Source organism: Nycticebus coucang, chromosome 9 (assembly GCF_027406575.1).
Source record: "Nycticebus coucang isolate mNycCou1 chromosome 9, mNycCou1.pri, whole genome shotgun sequence".
Lineage (NCBI taxonomy): Eukaryota > Metazoa > Chordata > Mammalia > Primates > Lorisidae > Nycticebus > Nycticebus coucang.
The window spans coordinates 38548015-38569369 of NC_069788.1; the positions used below are offsets into that span (position 1 = coordinate 38548015).

Below are 21355 nucleotides of genomic sequence, written 5' to 3' on the forward strand. Positions count from 1 at the left end.
CATCTGGGCCTTCCAGCTGGCCATATTTAGGAGTTGGGGAGTTGTCCCCAGGGACAGTCAGTCTTTGCCACCATCAGGGCTTTGAAACAAGAACAGAAGAAAATAAGATGAGAGAAGAGATAAAAATTTAAAAGTAACTTGGAAGATACAGACAAAGAGAAGCAATATAGAAGGCTGGATAAGAAGCTCCTTCGAATTCACCAGTTAGCATTCTGAGGTTTTACATCCTTTTCTTTCCAGTTTTTTTTTACTTATTGTAATAGTAATTAATTGGTGTAAACAATGAAAAGTGTAAGAGTACATGAAAACAAACAAAAAAATCAGCCAGGCATGGTGGCTTATGCCTTTAATCCTAGCACTTTGGGAGGCTGAGGTAGGAGAATTGCTTGAGCTCAGGAGTTTAAGACCAGCCTGAGTAAGAGGGAGACCTTATCTCTACTAAAAACAGAAAAACTAGGGCAGTGCCTGTGGCTCAAAGGAGTAGGGCACTGGCCCCATATACCAGAGGTGGTGGGTTCAAACCCTGCCTCCGGCCAAAAACTGCAAACCGCCCCCCCCCCCAAAAAAAACAAAACAGAAAAACTAGTTGGGTGTGGTGGCACATACCTGTAGTCTCAGCTACTTGGGGAGGCTGAGGCAAGATGATCACTAGAGCCCAAGAGTTTGAGGTTGCTGTGAGCTATGATACCATGGAACTCTATCCAGGGTAACAGAGTGAGACTCTGTCTCAAAAAGAAAAAAAGAAAACCAAAGAAGCTCTATAATCTTATCACAGATAATCACATGAGGTCTTAGCATGGCGGACACTTATATTGTACAACCACGTTATATGTTATTGTTATGTATTCTGTAATAAATCTGATAAAAATTAATATATAACCTTAACATGTATAAATTAGTATCCTTTTTTACTTTAGTTTCCTGTTTTGACTTTATGTTACTTTTCGGGGAGATTTTTTTCTTACAGGTCATTAAAATTGTATTGCTAAGTCTTTAAGCTGGGTTGGTAGGGCAGGTGGGTGGAGTGGAGCCGGTGCATCCCACATGCACCTTCACACGTTCATTCTCATGTGTGCGCTCACACACAGGTTACCACTCTGCACTCTAGGCATCATACACTCAAACATACATTTCACATCATACCCTCAAAATTACAGGATTTTATTATTTAAGTGTCCCCCAATCCCATTTCTCTGCATTCTAAGGGAAAATGGTATAAGGAGAGCCAGTAGGATGGCTTCCCCCAGGAGGGTGAGTCCCAGCCTCACAGCCCTGCCCTACAGACTCTTCTCCCCACACTGGCTGTCCCTCTCCTCTCCCATGCCCTAGGGCCTCAGGCACTCTTCTCCTCTGTGGGATGAGGCTGGTGCTCGGGATAAAGACTATCCCTCCACAGGCGGTAGGTGATGGCAATGGTCACGGTGAGCCAGGCCAGGTAGGGTAGCAGTAGCAGGGCGGCCAGCTTGTTGATAGGGTTCCAGGTCAGCGCTGTGCTCACCACCAGCCCGTACAACAGCAGCAGATGCAGCAGGGCCTGGGCAGAGGGGCAGGTTTTCAGTAGGCTGCCCTGGGTACTGGCCTTTTTTCCTTTCTGCAGCACCTGGGCACAACAATGAACTAAATCCCTAGGGCTCTGTGCAGACATTGGGAACTCAGGGAAATCTGTCCACCTGTTAACTGCCTGTCCCTGATTGATCTACTGAATTATGCTTCTCGGGCATGGTGGTTTCATGGCGCCATGCCTTACCAGACCAGAGTTGTGGGCTGTGAAAAAGAGAATCAGGACCGTCCAGCTGATGGTGAGCTGTACAGCATAGAGGCCGAGAGGCAGGGCCAGAGGCCACCCAAAGCCCCCTCCCAAGTCATTCCACACCAGGTAGGAGGCATAGCTGTGGAGAGATGGTGGAAGAAACACTCAGCAGGCAGGCGTTCGTGGCATACAGAAGAGGCCCTCTGGCATGAGGGCTCCCGATTACCCTTGTGGGCTCAAATGTGGGCAAGTGGGTCTAGGCACCATTTGAGGGCCAGGGAAATTTGGTGGGAGGAGTTGGGTGTACTGGGGTGGGGGAGGGCATGGGGAGATTTGGAGAGGGTGGAAAGAGGGCTAGCTGGAATCCCAGGCAGGCATGGAGGGTCTCTGTGGGGCCCACCATAAGAGGCACAAGTGAAGGCCAGTATATGGCAGCAGCTTGGACGTGGGAGACTTGTTCCCACCTTGGTGAGTGCCAGGGCTGTATGTGAGAAACGAGTGCTCACCCCATAACAGAGTAGACAGTTGTCCATATAACCAATAAGACTTTGTGGGGTGGGCACCAGGACAGCATCCTCAGGCCCTCACACCAACTGGACACGTGCGTATGAGTGAACAGCCAGACCAGGATGGGCCCCAGATGGGGAAGGATCACAAAGACGGCCCCTTCAAGCCGCATTCACCTTGAGGAGGCAAAATCCGGGGAGGCAGAGAACATGCTAATGATGACCATTCCCTCAGTATTTTCCCCATGTCTCCTTGTCTGTCTCCACTGCCCAAGCTGATGCTATGTCCTGGCTAAGGTCCTGCCCCCTCCCCGGGCCCATTATCCAGTCTCCTCTGAGCCATCCCCACCCAACCCCCACTGGCTTGCCCACCTTCTGGCTTCCATGCACTTATTTTCTCCACACCACTCATTTGGCACTTGGAGGATATATCCAGCATTGGCAACTGCTTCCTCTGCATGTATCTGACTCCTGGAGGTCAAACCCAGGTGTGACCACCTTTTTTACCTCTCACATTGGGCAACACCTGGCCAAGTACACAGCAGGCCCTCCATGAAGACGGTGTCTTACCTAAGCTGACAGTAACCAACTTGGAAGGACCGTGTTCTGAAGGCAGGAGTCAGAGTTTCCTGGAGCTCTTTTCTAGTCACAAATGGGCCAGCCCATCTCCCCCAACACTTATCTTATAATACCAGACTGGAGCATTCAAAGGACCCTCCCAAGCTGATCTCCTGCCCAACTTCAAACTCAGCCTACCAACACTGGAGGCCTCTGAAGCCTTGCTTTGCTTCTGCCTCTGCTGCCTTAGGGGATGTGGCTACCCCTACATCTCTCCATTTCTAGCGGGTCAGGTTGGAAACACGGCTGATTTCTTGTGGCCCAATTTCTCAAGTAAACGACTACCTGGTTTTAGGCTTAGAAGTGGTTGTGCTCATTTGCATGCTGCTTTGCATGTCATTTGCATGAGACAATATATAGACTCCTGCACCCAAGGCCCCTGCCCAATATTCTTCTCATTTGCTCATGATAGTTCAGCCTCCCCACCCCACGATGGGTGGGATTTGAAGTGGGGATAAATCTGATTATTTTTAGTGTTCTGGACTAATTGCCTAATCCATCTTTTTCTGTCAAGGATCAGGAACGCTTGTCCTGGAGGGTCCTGGGACAGGGCTGATGAGCATACCTGCTGTGTATATTTCCAGTGTCTTTCCCTGCTCCTCGCTGTTCATTTGCTCACCTTCTGGCTACCTACCTGTTTTTCTGTTTCTGTCCTGTGGAGGGCCTCCTTCTCCACCCCTCTGCAATCCATCCTCTCTTCTCCTGTTGTCAGCCATTCCCAAGGCCTCCTGTCCCCCATCCTGTTCTCCCCTTACCTTGGGCAGCACACCTCCCAGGCCAGTGTCCGATGGTACGTGATGTGTGGACACACGTGTGTGTGACAGGAGAGGTGTGGTGGGAGAAGGGTGGAGCTGGGCTGCCTTTCTCAGATAGTGACAAAGGTATTGACGCTGGCTTGTGTGTCCCCAAAAGGTTCCTCTCAGCAGGGGTCTCTCTGGTCTGCCAGGCCCTTGGTGCCCGGCCTCTGAAGGGTGCCCCTTGATGGAATGTTTGAGGGGTTATGCTGAGGGTCTGACACTATGAGACTAGGGCCTCCAGTGACAGCTCAGGCCCAGGCTACAATGCTAATGATGCCTGTGATCCCAGCATACCGTGAACTAGCTCTGTGTCCATGAGTAGGGGCCCTCAGATTTCTCCAGAGCCTTCCTGTAGCTGGGATTTTCCCCCAAGTGAGGCCAGCACCAGCTTTCAAGTAAGTTCATGATCTATGAACACAGCCCCTGGTTATAGCTTCCTGTTTGGCATGCCCCTTCCTGGCTTGGAACTCTAGCTTGATAGATCGTTCACAAACCTCTAGGACTTTGTGACTCAGAGGGGAATGCTGACAAGTGGGGGTGGGTGGGGAATCAGGCAGGAGTAGCCTGGTGCTTCCCAGCAGAGTCCTGCCGCCCAGCTGCCCTAGAGATGGGTAGGGGAGAGTGTCCCCAACTGTTGGCAAAGTCCAGCCTCCTGTGTGACTCAGAGCTTTGTCTAACAAAGACAAATACTCCCTTCATTCCCTATTGAAGTTCTGAGCACCCCTTCTTTGTTGGTCCTTTAGGCATGAGATCTTTTTTCCAAGTGGTCTGCTCTCTGCTGGTTCCTTTGCTACATTTCAGCACTTGGGCTGGGCTGGGCTCCTCTGAGAGGTTTATCCCACCCTCTCACCTCCACCAGGGAAAGAAGCAGAGGGGAGGGGGCTGCAGTTGGGGACAAGAGTTGAGAGAATCATTAACTGAGATGAAAGAGTAAGTTACTTATTTTCTACTAGAGATGATAAGTGGGAGACTGGGGGAGTTCACCAAAGTTCCTCAATTCCAGGAGGCCACACCATACTGATAACAGTTGCCATTTATCCAGCTGCTATACTGTGCTGGGCACTTTACATTTATTAGCTCAATAATAGCAATTAGTATCCCCCATAAGGGGATATTCTTTATCTGCATTTGACAGACAAGGGAAATGAGGCCCAGAGGGGCTAAATACCTTGTCCCAGACCACACAGATAACATGTGACTCACCTGGGTTCCGTGCTGGTGGTATAGATCCAAAATGCATCCTTTTCCCTCTCAGCTGCTTCATTCCTCCATTCAAGAAGTCTTTATTGAACACTACTATGTATCAGGTTGAACCAGAAGCTTCCTGTGGTGCCATCTCTCTCTCCTAGGCAGAGTTTCTAGGAACTCAGAGGGTATATAGCCCCCAAGTTCAGCTCTCCCCCAAAGGGAAGTACCCCTATCAATTCTGAGAGTGGGAGTGGAAAGACACAGGGTGGGGATCAGATACGGGCACATGCTAAAGGCACGAGAAACATGTGAGTTGTTAATCTCGCAGTGCCTCAGTGGGCTTTTTTGTGTAGGAAGGTGGAACTAGATACCTGGACCAGCTGCATGGTCATCACCCGGGAGCTTCTTAGAGCCGCAGAATCTCAGTCCCTACCCAGACCGACAGAATCACAACCTGCATTTTAACAAGATCCTCCAGGTCATTCTTGTGTACAATATAGTTTAAGAATTTCTGGTGAAGGTTCCCTTCTTACCTTCTGCCACTTTAATTAAGAATAGCCACTGGCTGGGGACAGCCACCTACCAGCAGAGGGCGCTGTATGGAAGCGTTCTCTTCTTTTTTCTTTTCTTTTCTCTTTTTCTTTTTTTTTGGAAGCATGGCAGGGAGGAGTTTCAAGGCACAGAACCTGCACTCAGGTTGTCTCCCCCTCTCTCTCTTCCTTTCCAGACCTAGACTGGCAAGTTCACTGACTTTTAGGATCCTCAGCTACTCCCTTGCCATGGGTGGACTTTGCCAACAGATGGAGACACTCTCCCCTACCCCTCTTTAAGGTGGCTGAGAGGCAGGACTCTGCCAGGAAGCGCCAGGCGGCTCCTGCCCAGATTCCCCACCCACTTCCACTTGTCTGCTGGCCTGGCAACTGGGTCTGACTAACATCTCTGTTTCTTCGAGAAAGAACTAGACAAGCTAGCAGCCTGAGAGCACATAGGAGGTGAGCATCCCCTGGGCAGCTAGGGGTGGAGTGGGCATCACCTGGGGCTTAGGGGAAGAGCGAGGCCAGCTCAGCCCACCTGCCAAAGTGTGGGGACCCTTTGCTGGAGGAGGGGAAGAAAATGGGATTTGGAAAAGGGCGGCTACAGATGGGTGTAAGGACCAGGGTTAAGATTCTATGTCCTGTGGAAATATACACTGTGCTAATGAATGCTGTCCATTATTTATACTTGGACTCATTCATCTCAGTACTTTTTATGTCTTGCAACAACTCTAGATCTAGCAGGTGTTGGAGAGGCAAAGTGAGAACCAGTGGGGCAGAGAAGGATTGAGCATTTCCTTAAATGGTTTGGGTGTAACTTCGCAGCAGGAGTCTAGAGGTTTATGCTAGGGAGGCAACTGGCTAGGGACAGGTGATGACAGCATTCTACAGGGCCCTTGTTTTAGGCAAACTGATACCCAGGATAACTTAGGAGCTGGGGCAAGATACCTAAAAGAGTATAACGAGGAGTCCAGGCTTGTCTGGGAGGCTCCGATCCACATTTGAATGGCTGCAGTGCTATAGATCCCACTCAGCAAAATTTGGGACTTTTTCCCCCTTCCAGCCAGGGAGATGACAGTTTGAGGGCCAGGGAAGCCCGGAAGAGAACAGCCTAGGAGACCTGAGGCTGATCTCAGGGAGGAGTTAGCCTGCTTCAGGCCAGGTAAAGGAATGGGCTCCCGGAAGAGGCTCAGTGTGGCTTTGGGAGTGGTGCATGCCATAACTACTCCAGGCTGAAAGACTGAGAAAGGGGGCGCCACTGTACCTCCCCATTGGGGTGGAGGGAATTTGGATTCTGGTCTTTGGAAGGTGGTTGCTATAGAAACAGAGCAGGGCTCCTCCTTTCTTCACTTTAGCTGGCCCAGCTCCTGCCGCTGGTACCTTGGTAAGGCGAGGGAAGGGGGCAGCACTGTGGAACTGAGGATGAACCTTTAATTCCCTCTATTTATTTTTACTTTATTTTTGTATCTTTCTGCTCCAACTTCATTTCTTCTAGATGAGGGAAGGAAGAGACCTAGGATGAAAGAAGTGGTGGGCAGCAGAGAAAGAGGGTGTTTCTAGAAGTCCTCGTCATCCCTGCTCATCTCTCCTCCCTACCTTCACTTCTCTAATAACCCCCCATCCGTCCTCACTGTGGGGAGAAAACTCAGCTTCCTTATCCGTGAAATAGAGATAAAAATAATACCTAGCTCATAAGGCTGCTGTGAGGATCAAGTGAGATAAGCCACGTAGAGTGCTTTAACACAGTGGCACAGGTAAGCTCTGTGAATGTTAGCTATTATTATTATTATTACAGTTAGAATTACCGTCATTACTAATGTGGAAGAACCAAAAGGAATGGAGGAGATGTAAGAGGAAGCTTGCTGCGCCGCCCCATCCACTGCCAACTCACCTGACTTGCTCTTGTGTGCCCTGCTACAGGAATAGTGGGCCCTGCAAGGGGCCTAGTGCATTGCCTGCAGGGTGGATTTTAAGGCAAAGGGGACAGTGCCAAATCTCCCCTTCCTGTCCAGTTTTCAGTGAGGCCATGAAGGAAATAGGTCCTCATGTCTCCATCTGGGAGTAGCTAGGAAGGGGGCTTAGTTTTCACAGGTCCCACGGAAGGAAAGAAGAAGGTCAGCAAAGCCTCAGCTCTAGGTGGGTGTTGTGAGTGAAGGGAGTAGTGAGGACCCTTGTGAATCAAACGGAGGGTGCTCCGAGGACTTTGAAGGGAGACTTTTGTGCCTTATGGAACTCAGCTACTGAGCAAATGAATCCCGTCCCCTCAGAAGCTCCTTGATAGCAGAATAAGACGTCATATTTGGCAGGATTGAACTTCCCGCAGTGCCTGATACACAGCCAGTGCTCAGGAAAATGTTCATTTCAGTGGAAAAACCACACGTGACAGCTTATAATCAGGAGTTCCTTGGTGTGGTGGGACAGCTGTGGAGAGACACCTCAGAGCAGTGAGACTGTCAAAGGCTGGTGCGCCAGGGGGAGGTGCCATTGAACAGGAGGGTTCCAGGTGGGTAGGTGAAGGGGGTGGGAGAACAAGTGCGGGAGAAACAGAAAGCAGTGTGAGTGAAAGCCGGAGGCTAGAATTAACTAGGCTGGGGAGCCCTGGCTGGCCAGAGTGTAGGGGTGTCGGAAATTAAAGGGGCTAGACGCCGGGAAGTGGGAGCGGGCGAGGCTGCTGGAGAGTCTCAGCCTGTGGCCTCCACGGGTAACCAGGTGAACAGGTGTGCTTTTTCCCTGTCTCATTCCAGCCTCACTGTAGGCCCCCACCTTTGTTTTTCTTTCTTTCTTTTTGCTTCTACTTCTAACTTTTGTTATTCTTGTACTTTGTGTGTGCCTGTGAACTCCCTTCAGGCCTCTCTGGCAGAAGGAGGGGCATTAATAAACAAGCACATTTGGACAGTGTTTAACATCTATAGATTCGCGTGATCGCATGCCATCCTCACCATCAGAGAGGCTTTCTCTCTCTTTTTTTTTTTTACTTCTAGTAGCTTTAAAAAGAATTACAAAGTTAATATAAAATACGTGCTTGATGTGAAAAATTCAGAGTACAGAAAAAAGAGTTTAAGAAAATTCAGAGTCCTTATTCACACCTTCCACCCTCTCAATTTGTCATGTCTTCTAGTTGTGACCAATAGGAATAGTTGGGGGGGAGGTGTACCCTTCTAGACCCCTGCTGTCCAAGATAGGACTCACTAGTACCTATGGCTACTGAACACTTGAAATATAGTAAGTCCCAAGTGAGATATGCCTTGCGTGTCAAAAATACATGGATTTCAAAGGCTTCGTATGAAAAAAGAATGTAAAATATCTCAATGATTTTATATTGATTACCTGGTGAAGCAACATTTTGAATACATTAGGTTAAATAAAGTGTATTATTAATTTCTTTTTTTTCTTACTCTTCAGGGTGGCCACTAAGAAGTTTAAAATCACATGTGTGGCTTGCATTATATTTTGATTGCACACCACTGCTTTAGATCTTTTTCTGTACATGTGCATATATGCGCCCATAAATATGTATCTATATTTACCTATATTTCATTTCCCACAGTATGAGATCAAAGGATGTTTCTCTCTCTGTGGCTTGCTTTTCTCCCTTCCAGATTTCTCTATATGAGCACATGTAGATCAATGTGGATATTTTGTCAGATGAGGAAATCAAGGTATCTTAAGTAATGTGAAGAACTTACCCAGCCACAGTGACCAAAGTGGCATTTGAACTCATGTCCTTGAACTTGGAACCCAAGATCTTTGTTCCTCAGGGGAGCTTGCCTTTATGTAGGAAATCATGGGTCATGGAAAGTCCTGGAAGGTTCTTGAGTAAAATAAGGGGAGAGAGAGAGAAATAGATAGGAAGTTTTGTTAAAGGAATTGATGTGACTGGGGTGTACAGGGTGCGCCAGAATGAAGACAACTTGGTCCTCACTGCAGCTACATGGAAACCAAAGGCTTAACCTGGCTCTGACCCCTTCTTTCCCCCAGGCCTTTGCTTTGGCTGGCACAGGGGTGCAGGAGAGCCAGCTGCGTCGAGTTACCAGGCAGATGTGCCCCCAGGAGAGTTCTTTCCAACTCTCCCAGTTTCTACTGTTCGTGGGGGTCCCAGTGGCAAGTGTCGTCTTTCTGGCCCAGTGCCTTCGATGGCACTGTCCTAGATGGAGGCTGGGGGTCTGCAGGAAGCCAGATGTCCAACAGGAGCCAGAGTCCCAGCCTGTCCCCCTACCAGGAAATGAGGCCCCCAGGCAGGGCCTGCCAGCCACACTGTCAGAGTTGGCTGCCTTCTACCAGGAACTGCACACACCCACTCAGGGCCAGACTGTCATCCGCCAGCTGATGCACAAGCTGTTGGTGTTTTCGGCTCGAGAGGTGGATCACCGGGGTGGTTGCCTGATGCTCCAGGATACAGGCATCTCCCTGCTCATCCCACCAGGTAACAGCTTCCTTCTCAGCATACAGTTGTTTATGCCTCCTGTTGGGGCACCAAATCTGAGGATGCATCACTCATAGACATCTTTATAATTTTGAATTTTTTTTTATATTTCTTATTGACTCCAAAGGTGGACATACTACTTATCTTTTAGGAGAACTTCCTGGCAGGTGGAAGTAAAGTGCCTTGTGCTAATGAATCAATATGCTATGCCAATTCTCTTGCCAATTCACACAAAACCCTGAATAGGCTAGCAGCAGCCCTGGAAGAAAGGGGAGTGACTTGCTCAGGGTTACGCAACAAGTCAGCTCATCACAGCTCCATGTTGCCCTCCTATGTGCCTTGCTGGGCACCCTTTCTCCTGGGCTCTTGCCCCACCAGCTCTCCTATAGGGACTGGGTGTTTCTGCCTGCCTGCCAGGCCCATCTCAGCTTTCCCTCTTCCCAGGTGCTGTGGCTGTGGGCCGCCAGGAGCGGGTGTCTTTGATCCTGGTGTGGGACCTGTCAGATGCCCCATTGCTGTCCCGAGCCCAGGGGCTGGTCAGCCCTGTGGTGGCCTGTGGCCCCCATGGGGCCTCCTTCCTGAAGCCTTGCACCCTCACATTCAAACACTGTGCCCAGCAGCCCAGCCACGCCCGCACCTACAGCAGCAACACTACCCTTCTCGATGCCAAGGCCTGGAAGCCCCTGGGGCGGCCGGGGGCCCACACTTCTCGGGACGAATGTCGCATCCACCTCTCCCACTTCAGGTAGGCATGTGCCCATTGGCTTGTCTGCCTCATCCTTCTCTCTCTGTATAGAACTCCTTATCTGTCCAAGATGGTCTGCAAGTCTCGTGCCCCTTGTGCTCCCTGTCATGATATCTGTGGCAGCGTGTCTCCTCCCCCCGTCTAAGACTGTCATCCCACTGTGTCTTTCTGCTTGTCTTGGAGTGTCTGATTCAACCCATTCTCCTTCCGTCCCCACATCTGTGTCTCTAAAATTATCTCTCTCTACCCTGTCCCTTGGTTCAGATTATCCCCAAACTGTCTAGGGCAGTTTGTCCCCTCCAGTTCTCTGAGATTCCATTCCATCTCTGTCCTTCACCTCTGTCTTTCTAGGACCTCAGGTCCTCTGTCTCCCAGTCTCCTTGCCACCCCCAGACTAGCACAGGGCCATGTGTGGGAGGCCACTCAAATACACTGACTCCAAGCCCACCTTCCCTTTCTCCCCTGCTGGTTCTCCTCCCCACTTGGTCAGCGGTCCCCAGTCACTGTAGTACACTCTCTTTATCCTCTCTCCTCCGTTCCTCCCTGGAGTGCTCTCCTGGCCTTGTGCATGGCAGGTGCCTGGTGTTAGGTGCGCTGGGGTCTCAGCCTCCTGAGCTTGGGCCCCTGCCACTGTCTCCCTCCACAGCCTCTACACCTGTGTGCTGGAGGCACCTGCAGGGCGTGTCGCCCGAAAATGGCTACAACTGGCCGTGTTCTGCTCCCCGCTGGCACCAGGGCAGTCCCACCTGCAGCTGCGTGTCTACTTTCTCAACAACACGCCCTGCGCCCTGCAGTGGGCCCTGACCAACGAGCAGCCCCACGGTGGCCGCTTGCGCGGGCCCTGCCAACTCTTTGACTTCACTGGGGCCAAAGGCGACCAGTGCCTGAAGCTCAAGTACATCTCAGAGGGTGAGGGAGATAGTGCCCTGGGGAACGAGGCCATACAGAGCCCCATGAGATAAGAGGGCTCAGGGCCTCTCCCTGGGCTGAAAATTGGGCAACCAAGTTTTTTCCATGACTCCTGGGCCAGCAGGAGGTTCAAGGATGGCCCTTGGCTTTGGCTACTGTTTCCAGGAGCCCCCAGACTTTGTTCACTTTACCACTCACCCCCCAGGACAGAGTGATGTCAGGGGGGAGGTGGGAAGAAGTGCTGTCATACCCGGAAGGAGAAGGGTGGCAAGGGGAGGCTTTTACTGCCCAGTGGATGGAGCTGGTATTGGGAGGAGGTTCCCAGTCTTTTCTCTTGGGCCCCCTTTCCTTTACAGGCAGGGCTGTTGGAACTGGCTGTGGGGCTCACTGAGTCCGTGCGGTGTGGCCAGGACACATGTGCATGGCTGCTTCTGAGGGTGGGGTGGGGGATGGAAAGGTGATGTGGGAGGGGAGGGAGTGTGTGGGGTCGAAGCAAGGCCACTCTTGGGGTCTCCCACCAGGCTCTGGGGATCCCATCCACTCGAGATACTCCTTCCTTCCTTTGCTCTGTCCTCATGCCTCCTTGCAACCTCCTTCTAATTTCTGCAAGGCCCTACTCTCTGAGCTTCTCAGCTCTCTGCCTGCTTCCCAGGTTGGGAGAATGTGGATGACAGCAGTTGCCAGCTGGTCCCCCATCTCCACATCTGGCACGGAAAGTGTCCCTTCCGCTCCTTCTGCTTCCGAAGAAAACCAGGTAGCCCAGGAGTCCCTCCTGCCCTCTCCTCTCCCCTCCCTGCCAGTAGCCCGGGAACTCTGCAGCCCCTCAGGCAGTGTGCACAGGCCTTCTCTGGAAGGCCGGGAGCCACACACATCTTCTCAGAGAGAGAGTTGTGCCTGGCCCCGTAGTCTTCTAATTCCTCAAGTTTTACTATAGACTCCCTTGACTTATGCCCTTACCCCAGACCTTTTCCTCACTCACCAGCCACATTTTCACCTTCTTTTTGTAGCCAGTGAGATAGAGGACTGCTCAGCACTAACCAATGAGATCATTGTCACCATGCACACCTTCCAGGATGTGAGTTGGAGCTGAGGGGCAGAGGAAGGGCAGAACCTAGGGAAGTCCCTGGGTGTGGGGTCTCATGCCCTGTAAGCATGGTCTGTAGTCATGTAACCTAGTATGTGAAGATGCACTTTTCACAGAACAGCCATATCAGCTCTTTGAGGGGCTTAGACCACCTGGCCTCCAATTTACCTTCCATCCCTAACTCCCTCTTGTCTGTGGTGGATGAACCCAGCAGGAGGTTAAAAGAGCCAAACCCTAGTTTAACTCCTCCCAACTCACAGGAACTGGGCATCAAGGAGACATGGTTTCTTTCTAGCCTGATTGTCTACACCCGAGAGGTGGTGTTTTGTATACTCACTAGTACTGAGCAGATAGAATGAGACTCAGGCATCCTTCCCCTCCTCTCACTGCACCAAAGGGTGAAATGAAGAAGTCAGGCTGAGTCCTGGGGAACCACAGTGGCATCTTTGTGGAGGGCAGGCAGATACCCTCAGCTTGTCACTTGGGAGAAGGAACCAGGAAAAGTTGGAATGGAGGGAAGGGGCCACATATGCCTGAGTTCAGTGTCTCTATTATTGGATGACTTCCTGCTGTCCCCATGACCCCACCCAGGACCGTCCAGGTGGCTTAGGATGCACTCTGTTTGGTCTTCAAGTCCCCCATTTCCAAAGAGCTCAGTGGGCAAACTTAAGGCTGAACATGGGGTTCTGAGGTCAGGAAAGCAGAGGGTAGAGTGTGCAGGGTGAGGGGCCTGTATGGCATGATAAAGGGGCTCTGGGAGACAAGCTGAAGGAGAAACAGCAGGAGTGGAGGTAGGACCTGAGCATCTGACTCACTGGGATATTGTGTGACCAGTAATTTTGTTCTCTGTTGACTCAGGGCTTGGAGACCAAGTACATGGAAATCCTCAGATTTCAGGCATCAGAGGAGGAATCTTGGGCAGCGCCACCCCCTGTCTCCCAGCCGCCCCCGTGCAATAGGTGAGGTGGGTGTTGCTTGGGCTGCTGTCTGTGGGATGTTGGGATTCCTGCCCCAGCACTATAGGGCGAGTATAGCCCTAGGGATGGGGAGGGAGAGCCAGACTGAGTCTCTTGGAGCCTTTCATCCAAGAACATCCTTTTCTCCCCACTTCAGGCTGCCCCCAGAACTCTTTGAGCAGCTACAGATGTTGTTGGAGCCAAACAGCATCTCAGGCAATGACTGGCGCAGACTGGCCTCTCACCTGGGGCTCTGTGGCATGAAAATCCGGTAAGAAGAGGGGTGAGATATATGGATGGGAGAGGAGGGTGGACTGGGGTGGGGAGCCCTTAGGACAATTTGGGGATACAGACACAGATAAAGAAGTGACTTGAAAGTCAGAGAATGGCTTCTCCTCTCCCCATAAAAGGTAGCTCTTTCTATTTATCTCTGTATCTTAGTACTAGCATTCTGCTCGGCTGATAGTAGGTGCTCAATAAACATTTAACAGTGAATCAATTAACATGCAAGTGATGGGGTACATATTGAGTGCTTGCCATGCTGTGCCCTGAGGAATAGGATGGCAGATTATAGGATAATGTGTGTAAAGCATGGAGCTGGGTACCTGGTACACATTAATTCAATAAGTGTTAGCAATGATAGCGGCAATGCAGCCATGCTCCCTGTCAAAGAACCCACGAAGAAATCAGTAAGAGAACAACTCTGTATTAAGTCCCAGAACCCAGACTGCAGCAATCAGGGAAGACTTCAGTCAGTAGATGGGGCAAGAGCGGGATCCTGAACAATGGGTGGATTTTAAAATCATTCATTTATTTAAGCATTTGTCAAATACCTACTACATCCTGGAATCTGTGATAAGCACTAAGATACAAAATGAATGAGAGGTGCTTCCAGGAGTACAGGCTCTAGTCAGGGGTTCGGAGAACCTAAAAATAAAAGCACATGTTCCTGTGCTTTTGTATGCTTCTTGTATGTATCCAATGTTGCATAACACGTTGAAAAGAGGCATAAAATAGCTGAAGTGAGAATAATAATGAATTGTGGGATATGACCAGAAGTTTAAACTGAGGGGTGCAGAATGGTCTCTTCTACCTGGGAGGTGGGAACTAGAAAACAGTTCAAGAAGAGGGTGATGGGGAAGAGGTGCTCAGCTGTTCTGTTTGCAGGGGGGCAGCAGAAGTGGTTGCAGGTGTCATAGGAAAGGGATAGGCCAGAGGAAAGGAGGTTCAGGATGGGAGAGAGGGAGAAATGGTCAGAAAGGCAGGGCAAGGCCAGGTGAATGAGCCAGAAAGTCAGAACATGGGCTCAGTCAGCAGGTAGAGGGAATTCTGGAAGTTTTCTGAACAGGGGAAGGTCATGATAAAAAGGTCATGGTTTGGGGTGGTGGGCAGGATGTGGTTGGGGAGAGAGGAAGGAAGGGAGGCAAGATAGGAGGACGGGGTGAAGCAAGAGGTGTATTTGGGGTGAGAGAGGTGGAGAAGGCAGTTACAGATCATCAGAGCTGGAAGCAACCTTAGATACTCTCATCTGAGCCCTCAGTTTAATAAGAGGAAACTGAGGCCTAGACAGAAACAGGACCAGCGAGTCAGCCTCTAAGCCAGGACAATTTTAGGATTCCATGTCCGGGGGGAGGGGGGGGGGCCTTGGCGCCGCCTCAGTCCCCTCCAAGGCAGGCTATGGTTGGAGGATGATGAGCGCCGCAGTGTGTGGAGGTGCTGGGAGAGTGTCTCCTTGCAGTGCAGCCCAGTCGGGCTGGGATAGGGGACGCTCACCCCTGCCCACTGCTCCTTCTCGCCCCCCGACCAGGTTCCTGTCCTGCCAACGCAGCCCTGCGGCGGCCATCCTAGAGCTGTTTGAGGAGCAAAACGGCAGCCTGCAGGAGTTGCACTACCTCATGACGGTCATGGAGCGGCTGGACTGCGCCTCCGCCATCCAGAGCTACCTGAGCGGGACGCAGACCGGCAGCCCAGCGTCCGTCCGCGGGGGCGCCCACGACAACGAGGGCCTGGAGCTGGACGAGAAGCTCTGAGCGTGCTCTGGGCAGAGGGAGCACGAAAGGGGGATGCCTCGATGCCTAAAAAGGACACAGCAGCTGCTCCGGCCGTGCCCGCCGCCCTCCTCTGAGTCCGTGGACGGTGCCCAGGGCCGCCCATGAGGCCGGAGAGCCCTCGCCCGCCTCCCCCATCGGCCGCGCCTCCGCCTGCCGCCTCTGTCCGCCCGCAGGTCCCCTCCTGGCCGGCAGGGGGCGCGGGAGCCCAGGAGATGGCCGCAGCAAGGCGGCCTCCTGGAAACTGACCAGTGGACTGTCAGGCTGCCGTGTGGGCACTGCTTAGGGACTGGGCGGCTCACACGTATTGCTGAGCGCTCCGTGAGACCCAGCATTGGGTTGGCGTCCCGGGAATACCGGAGTATGTGAGGCGGGGTCTGGGGCTCTCTTGTGGGCAACAAGATGTGCTCAGTGAACCCAGGGCAAACTATTACACAACAGCGCCCACCTGTGCGCAGGGGACGGGGCTCCTGTGAACTGTCCGTGCCTCTGGAGCAGTGAGAATAAAATGCTGGGTGGAGGGTGTTGGGGAAAGAGGATTGGACTTGCCGAGTGGGTCAGAGATGTCTAGGTGGGGGTACGAGGAGAGGGATGTGTAGGGCCAGAGGCATTAAGGAGGCTGTGGGGTGCAGCCAGGGCAGGAGGAAGGTTCCAGTCCCAATCTGGAGATGGGCAGGCTTACTTGGCCTGCCCCCTCCGTCTCCATTTCCTTCCTTTACCTCACTTTCCTTTATCTCTTTATGCTCATGCCTTGTTTCCCCGTTTCTGCCATTATCTCTCATGAAACATTAAAGCTAAAAAGGAACTTTGAGATGACTATTCTCACCCAACCCTTTTATCTTTTCATCTCCAACTATGTGAGTTGTAAGTCTCTCTGACTTCATTCTTCTGTCCCTACCTCTGAATCTCTGTCTCATCCTGTTACTCTCTGTCTTGGCATCTTTTGTCTCTACCTCATTACTGTGCCCTGTCTTTGTGTGTTTGTTTCTGTTTTGGAAACTGTCAGTCATTCCTCAGGACACCAAGGTTGAGCCTGGGTCATCCTATCAATGGATGGTTGGGGATATTCTCCCCATGGATCAAGATCCAGTTTAGGGTCAGGAAATAAAGGATAGGCACTAAAGAGCACCCATCAGTCAACAGATAGATATTCAACACCTACTATGTGTTAGGCACTGTGTATAAGAGAGATGAGTAGGCTGGGTCCTGAAAAGAAAACACAGGGGTGGACTCAATTCTGGCAATGCTTTTGTTTGCAAACAGGTGTTGTTAATTTGTTCAAGGGCAAACACTCTCTGGCAACATTAACAATTTGCTTCTGTATTTAATTTTAAAATATTAAAGCTTTCTCTGTGACTGTCTATGAATCATAAAATAGAAAAATTGCCCTTTCTTTGCTGCTAACTATATTTTGCTTGGATTGGTAAATTTGGATGGGGGTGTGAATGGTTTTATTTGGTAAAATTGTATGTATGGTGACAGGTTGGAGGGAAGCATTTTGTAGATTGTGCTTCTAGTATGAAGATTATCTAGGTCACATATGAATCAGGAGGTTCATTTCCTTTTCTGTTAGAGGCAAACCTTTGGAGGTGGACCCATCTGTCCCTTCTCTCTTTCCTCAGCCCCACCTGTTCTCTCTCACCCTGCTGACGGGTTTTCTCCATCCCACCAGGGGGCTGCCAGTCACTTCAGGTTGGTGCCTTGGCCTTTTCTCCCTTGGCTCAGGATTGGACCTCAAAGAGCATCTGCCTTCCCCTTATGCCTGGCATGGCTTTTCCATGGTCTCTCATGGCCTCTTCTGCACTCTTCAAGCCAGTCAAAGGCATGTTTGTGTTTTTTCTTACCCTGGAACAAATAATTTTAAGAGTTGCAGATCTTTTGTAATAGAAGCCATGGGGATTCTTATGGGAAGAAATGCTTTCTGGCCCCTGCCTCAATTTCTCAGAATGGGTTCCCAGTACTGCCAAAGGGAACCTTGGAAATCCTTGGGTAGGTATAGGTTATATGATTCCAGTAAGTTGGAGCCATCTCAAATCAAACCCAAGTTGCATGTTTTTACTGTTACTTAATGCTGAGAGATGGCATGTCCCACTGGGAATCAGGAGACAACGTTTAGCTCTGGCTCTTGTGGTAACTAGAACCGCTCTTGTTTTTTTGGGTTCATTTTCCTCTGCCTTGGAATAAAGTGACCACATTAAGGCTTTACAAGGGCCTTTCTTTGATTCCATAAGCCTGTGCAGACTTCATGCTGGTGACCTAAGGAACATTCACTTGGGAATTTTTTTCTTTGTCTATTGCCTTTAAATAGAACAATTTATCATTGCCATGGCCCTACCCTCAGCCCTTTCTTTGATCAGTTACCTGCCTAAAAACACCAAATTTGTGATTATTGTTCCCATGTGTGTTGTGGAGGCCCAAGTCCAAGCTTTCTTCTTTTGGGCGTAGGGTGGGGGAAATGAGAGGATAAGGTTGGGCCTAGGTCTGTAGGGTTAGAGCTTCCAGTACTCAGAAGTGACACTTGTTCTGGGTACCCCTTCTGACGGCTGAACAACGTGCCAGATCTGTGCTATCTGATGGCACAATGAAAGCCACATACATAATTTTACATTTTCTAAAATGATATCAAATAATGTAAAAAGAAACAGAAACAGATGAAGTCAATTTTAATGTATTTCATTTAACTTAATATAGCTAAAATATCGTTTCCATATCAATATAAAACAGATGGTGTATGTTACATTTTTCTCATATTAAGTATTTGGACTCTGTTACACTTTACAGCATATGTCCATTTGTGTTATAACTTTTTATTGGAAATACAGTGGAACCTCCATTGTCGACCACTTCTCTGCATTGAACACCTCCTTTTTTTTCCTTGTTACAAAGAACCAGGTTACACTACTTGCATTTGTTAGGTAAAGTCCCTCTTATAATTGTGTCCCATCCCCAAGAAGTGTGTCACACACCATGACCCTGAACCCCCTTCCCTTACCGCCCATTCCCCCACCCCCTGCCATGTGCTAGCATCAGTTGTCCTCATATCAGAATCGAATACCTCGGATTCTTGCTTCTCCATTCCTGTGATGCTTTACTAAGAAGAATGTGAACACCTCTTTAAGTTGACTTAATTTTCATAGACTGGACATGTACCACATGTACTCAATGTACAATAGTCCTAGTTCCTATGTTGACCACCTCTGTATGTTGACCACTTTGTTACAGTCCCTGGGGTGGTTAATTTACAGAGGTTCTGTATTTAAATTTGTAGCTGAAAACTACCATTTACATATACAAGTTAAGCTAAAAGTTTTCCAAACATGGAATTCGTTATCAGTTTTAAAATTTAAGTTCACTGAAATAAAGTGAAAGTTCAGTTACTCAATTGCACTAGCCACAATTGAGTATAGCTTTACAGTGTATTTGACCATTCATCCATTCATTTTCATTCATCAGACATTTGCTGAATACTTTCTCTCATTATTTGATGTCATTATAGAAAATGTAAAATTGGGGCGGCGCCTGTGGCTCAGTCGGTAAGGCGCCGGCCCCATATACCGAGGGTGGCGGGTTCAAACCCGGCCCCGGCCGAACTGCAACCAAAAAATAGCCGGGCGTTGTGGCGGGCACCTGTAGTCCCAGCTACTTGGGAGGCTGAGGCAAGAGAATCGCTTCAGCCCAGGAGTTGGAGGTTGCTGTGAGCTGTGTGATGCCACGGCACTCTACCGAGGGCCATAAAGTGAGACTCTGCCTCTACAAAAAAAAAGAAAATGTAAAATTGTGCATTTGGCTTTCATTGTGCCATCAGATAGCACAGATCTGGACATTAGGGTCAGTGTTCATCTCAAGTGCTTAGTAGATATGTGTGGCTAGTGGGTTCTGCTAATGAACAGCACAGATCTGGATTGGGGGTCTAGCTAGGTATAACTTTACAGTGTACTTGAGCATTCATTCATTCATTCATTTTCATTTATCAGACATTTGCTGAATACCTTCTCTGTGCTAAGCCCTGCACAAATTGTTGGTAATAAGAATTCAATGAGAAAGAGCATTCTTGTTCTGTAGGCACTCCTGGGATGTGGGAGTGAGAGGGAAGAGCACATTCCTTCTTTTTTGCACCTGATTCAAGAAGGAAATGAGGGATGAGGTCTAGACCAGCACTCTCTGTTGCAGAAATTGCTCCCAGTGTAGCCTTATATAGAAGCAATAAATTCAGAGTCAGTTCTTCCTGGCTTACCAAGCACATCAAGGGCTTGGTTGCTGACAATCTGATGGTTGAGGCAGATGGGATTTATTAAAGGAAACTGAAGGACAAATAATCATGTCCAGGGCTGGAAATAGATATGAGGTAAAGTTGCCAGGAACAATGCCCTAAACTATGCTATAGGACCAGCTCAAAGTGGGAGAACTGGTATCACTGTTGTTGCTGCTACTGAGCACTAGACATCAGAAACCTGACTTTGCTGCAGTCACTCCTGAGTCAGGAACCAGATCTCATCAACACCTCTGAAGCATGAGGCCTCTGCTGCCATTCATGCCAGCAAAAATGGAAGCTCCATGCACTGCCTGCTTCTTCATGCTACTCACTTCTGAATCAAACGTCAAGTGGGAGTATCAGGGTATCAGGTTGTCAGAGCCCACATCACGTACCTGAATCCTAGTGGCCAAGACTCTGGAAACCAACCTCTGAACTCTAACTTAAGCTCTGACTTCAGTATCATGGAGGTGGGACTCCTTACATGCACATATCTCCTAATGTCCCCTAAAACTACAAAAAATTGATGAGAAGCCACAGATGTCCACTACAGTCAGGGTGTGGTCAATGCTGTGGCTGCCAGGTAGCAAATGCTCTTCACAAGAAGAGTCATGTCCTCAGCAGGTGCCTTCAGAGTTTTTTCAATAAACACGACTGAACACATTCCTCAAGATTCCTCTCATGACAGCGTACCCAACTGTCATTCTGTAATCCTCACTCAGACCCAGACACATTTCTAAGTGCACCTTCCCTAAATACATTTATTAAAATCCTAATGCCCTAGGTGATGGTATTAGGAGGTGGGACCTTTGGGGAAGTGATCAGGCGGTGAGGGCACAGCCTTCAAAAGTGGGATTAGAACTCTAATATAGAGCACCCACTTCCCCCTTCCACCATGTGAGGACATAGTGAGAAAGTGCTGTCTATGAACCAGGAAATGGCCCCCGTCAGGCTCTGTTTCTGCCGGTGCGTTGATCTTGCACTTCCTGTTTGTTAACTATAGCAGTTGGAATGAACTGAGATAATACATGTACAGTGAATGCTCACTAGCAGGGGTGAACTAGTTTGCTCAATGCCTTATCTAGCTTTGTGCCTTTCTGTATCACAGAGGCTGAAAATGAAAACTGTATTTCCCAGACTCCTTGGCAGATGGGGAGCTGGATATGTGTAGGTTCTGTCAACCACCTGAACTCATGAAGGACTTTGATTTGGAGCTGAATAATGTGGGGAATAACAGGTGCTTATTTTGAGGAGCTGGAGTGTGCCAGGGGTCAGCAGCTGCGGCAGCAGCCTCCTCAAGTGGGAAGTTCTATGGTGTGTGGTTTGGGGAGTCAATACCTACAGTTCACTTAGAGTATATTCCTTCAGCCCTTCCTGTGGTGCGTGAACTAGCTAGGCTCCATAATATTGTTTGTGTTTAAACTAGCCAGAGAGAGACTATATCGTGTCAATCAAAGTTTCTTATCCAATGTGCCAATGATTCTTTCTATGAAAAATCTGTCCTTTATTCTCTGATCATATACTTCCTACTTTGGTGATGTTAAAG

General features: G+C 49.5%; 2 protein-coding genes across 9 annotated transcripts; one reads left to right on the plus strand and one right to left on the minus strand.

Annotated features, from left to right (window-relative positions):
• Nucleotides 1-1162: 1162 nt before the first annotated feature.
• On the minus strand, nt 1163-5571 carry TSPO2 (translocator protein 2). Of its 7 annotated transcripts, none has more exons than XM_053603388.1 (5): nt 5443-5571; nt 5231-5313; nt 2257-5016; nt 1748-1889; nt 1163-1534 (listed from the first exon to the last, which is right to left on the minus strand). In XM_053603388.1, the coding sequence occupies exons 3-5, from the start codon at nt 2427-2429 to the stop codon at nt 1334-1336; spliced, it is 516 nt and encodes a 171-aa protein (XP_053459363.1). In that variant the 5' UTR covers nt 2430-5016; nt 5231-5313; nt 5443-5571; the 3' UTR covers nt 1163-1333. The 7 variants fall into 7 exon arrangements, with proteins under 7 accessions (XP_053459363.1, XP_053459361.1, XP_053459367.1 ...); XM_053603386.1 differs by having other exon boundaries at nt 2257-5097; XM_053603392.1 differs by having other exon boundaries at nt 2257-2433; nt 4875-5313.
• Nucleotides 5572-7106: 1535 nt separating this feature from the next.
• Nucleotides 7107-16906, plus strand: UNC5CL (unc-5 family C-terminal like). Of its 2 annotated transcripts, XM_053603384.1 has the most exons (9): nt 7107-7146; nt 9371-9815; nt 10260-10560; nt 11207-11469; nt 12122-12223; nt 12477-12544; nt 13412-13512; nt 13667-13780; nt 15317-16906. In XM_053603384.1, exons 2-9 carry the CDS (start codon nt 9431-9433, stop codon nt 15537-15539), a joined length of 1557 nt encoding a protein of 518 aa, XP_053459359.1. In that variant the 5' UTR covers nt 7107-7146; nt 9371-9430; the 3' UTR covers nt 15540-16906. The 2 variants fall into 2 exon arrangements, with proteins under 2 accessions (XP_053459359.1, XP_053459358.1); XM_053603383.1 differs by lacking the exon at nt 7107-7146 and having other exon boundaries at nt 9293-9815.
• The last annotated feature ends 4449 nt before the right edge of the window (nt 16907-21355 follow it).

What these genes read in the sequence shown, in the direction of transcription:
- TSPO2 (XM_053603388.1), bottom strand. Translation starts at nt 2,429, where the DNA reads ATGCGGCTTGAAGGGGCCGTCTTTGTGATCCTTCCCCATCTGGGGCCC. An exon ending in ACTGTCTACTCTGTTATGGG is followed by an intron (nt 1,890 to 2,256) that starts GTGAGCACTCGT and finishes ATCTCTCCACAG; the next exon opens with CTATGCCTCCTACCTGGTGT. An exon ending in CAGCCCACAACTCTGGTCTG is followed by an intron (nt 1,535 to 1,747) that starts GTAAGGCATGGC and finishes CCCTCTGCCCAG; the next exon opens with GCCCTGCTGCATCTGCTGCT.
- UNC5CL (XM_053603383.1), top strand. Translation starts at nt 9,293, where the DNA reads ATGAAGACAACTTGGTCCTCACTGCAGCTACATGGAAACCAAAGGCTT. An exon ending in ATCCACCTCTCCCACTTCAG is followed by an intron (nt 10,561 to 11,206) that starts GTAGGCATGTGC and finishes CTCCCTCCACAG; the next exon opens with CCTCTACACCTGTGTGCTGG. An exon ending in CCATGCACACCTTCCAGGAT is followed by an intron (nt 12,545 to 13,411) that starts GTGAGTTGGAGC and finishes CTGTTGACTCAG; the next exon opens with GGCTTGGAGACCAAGTACAT.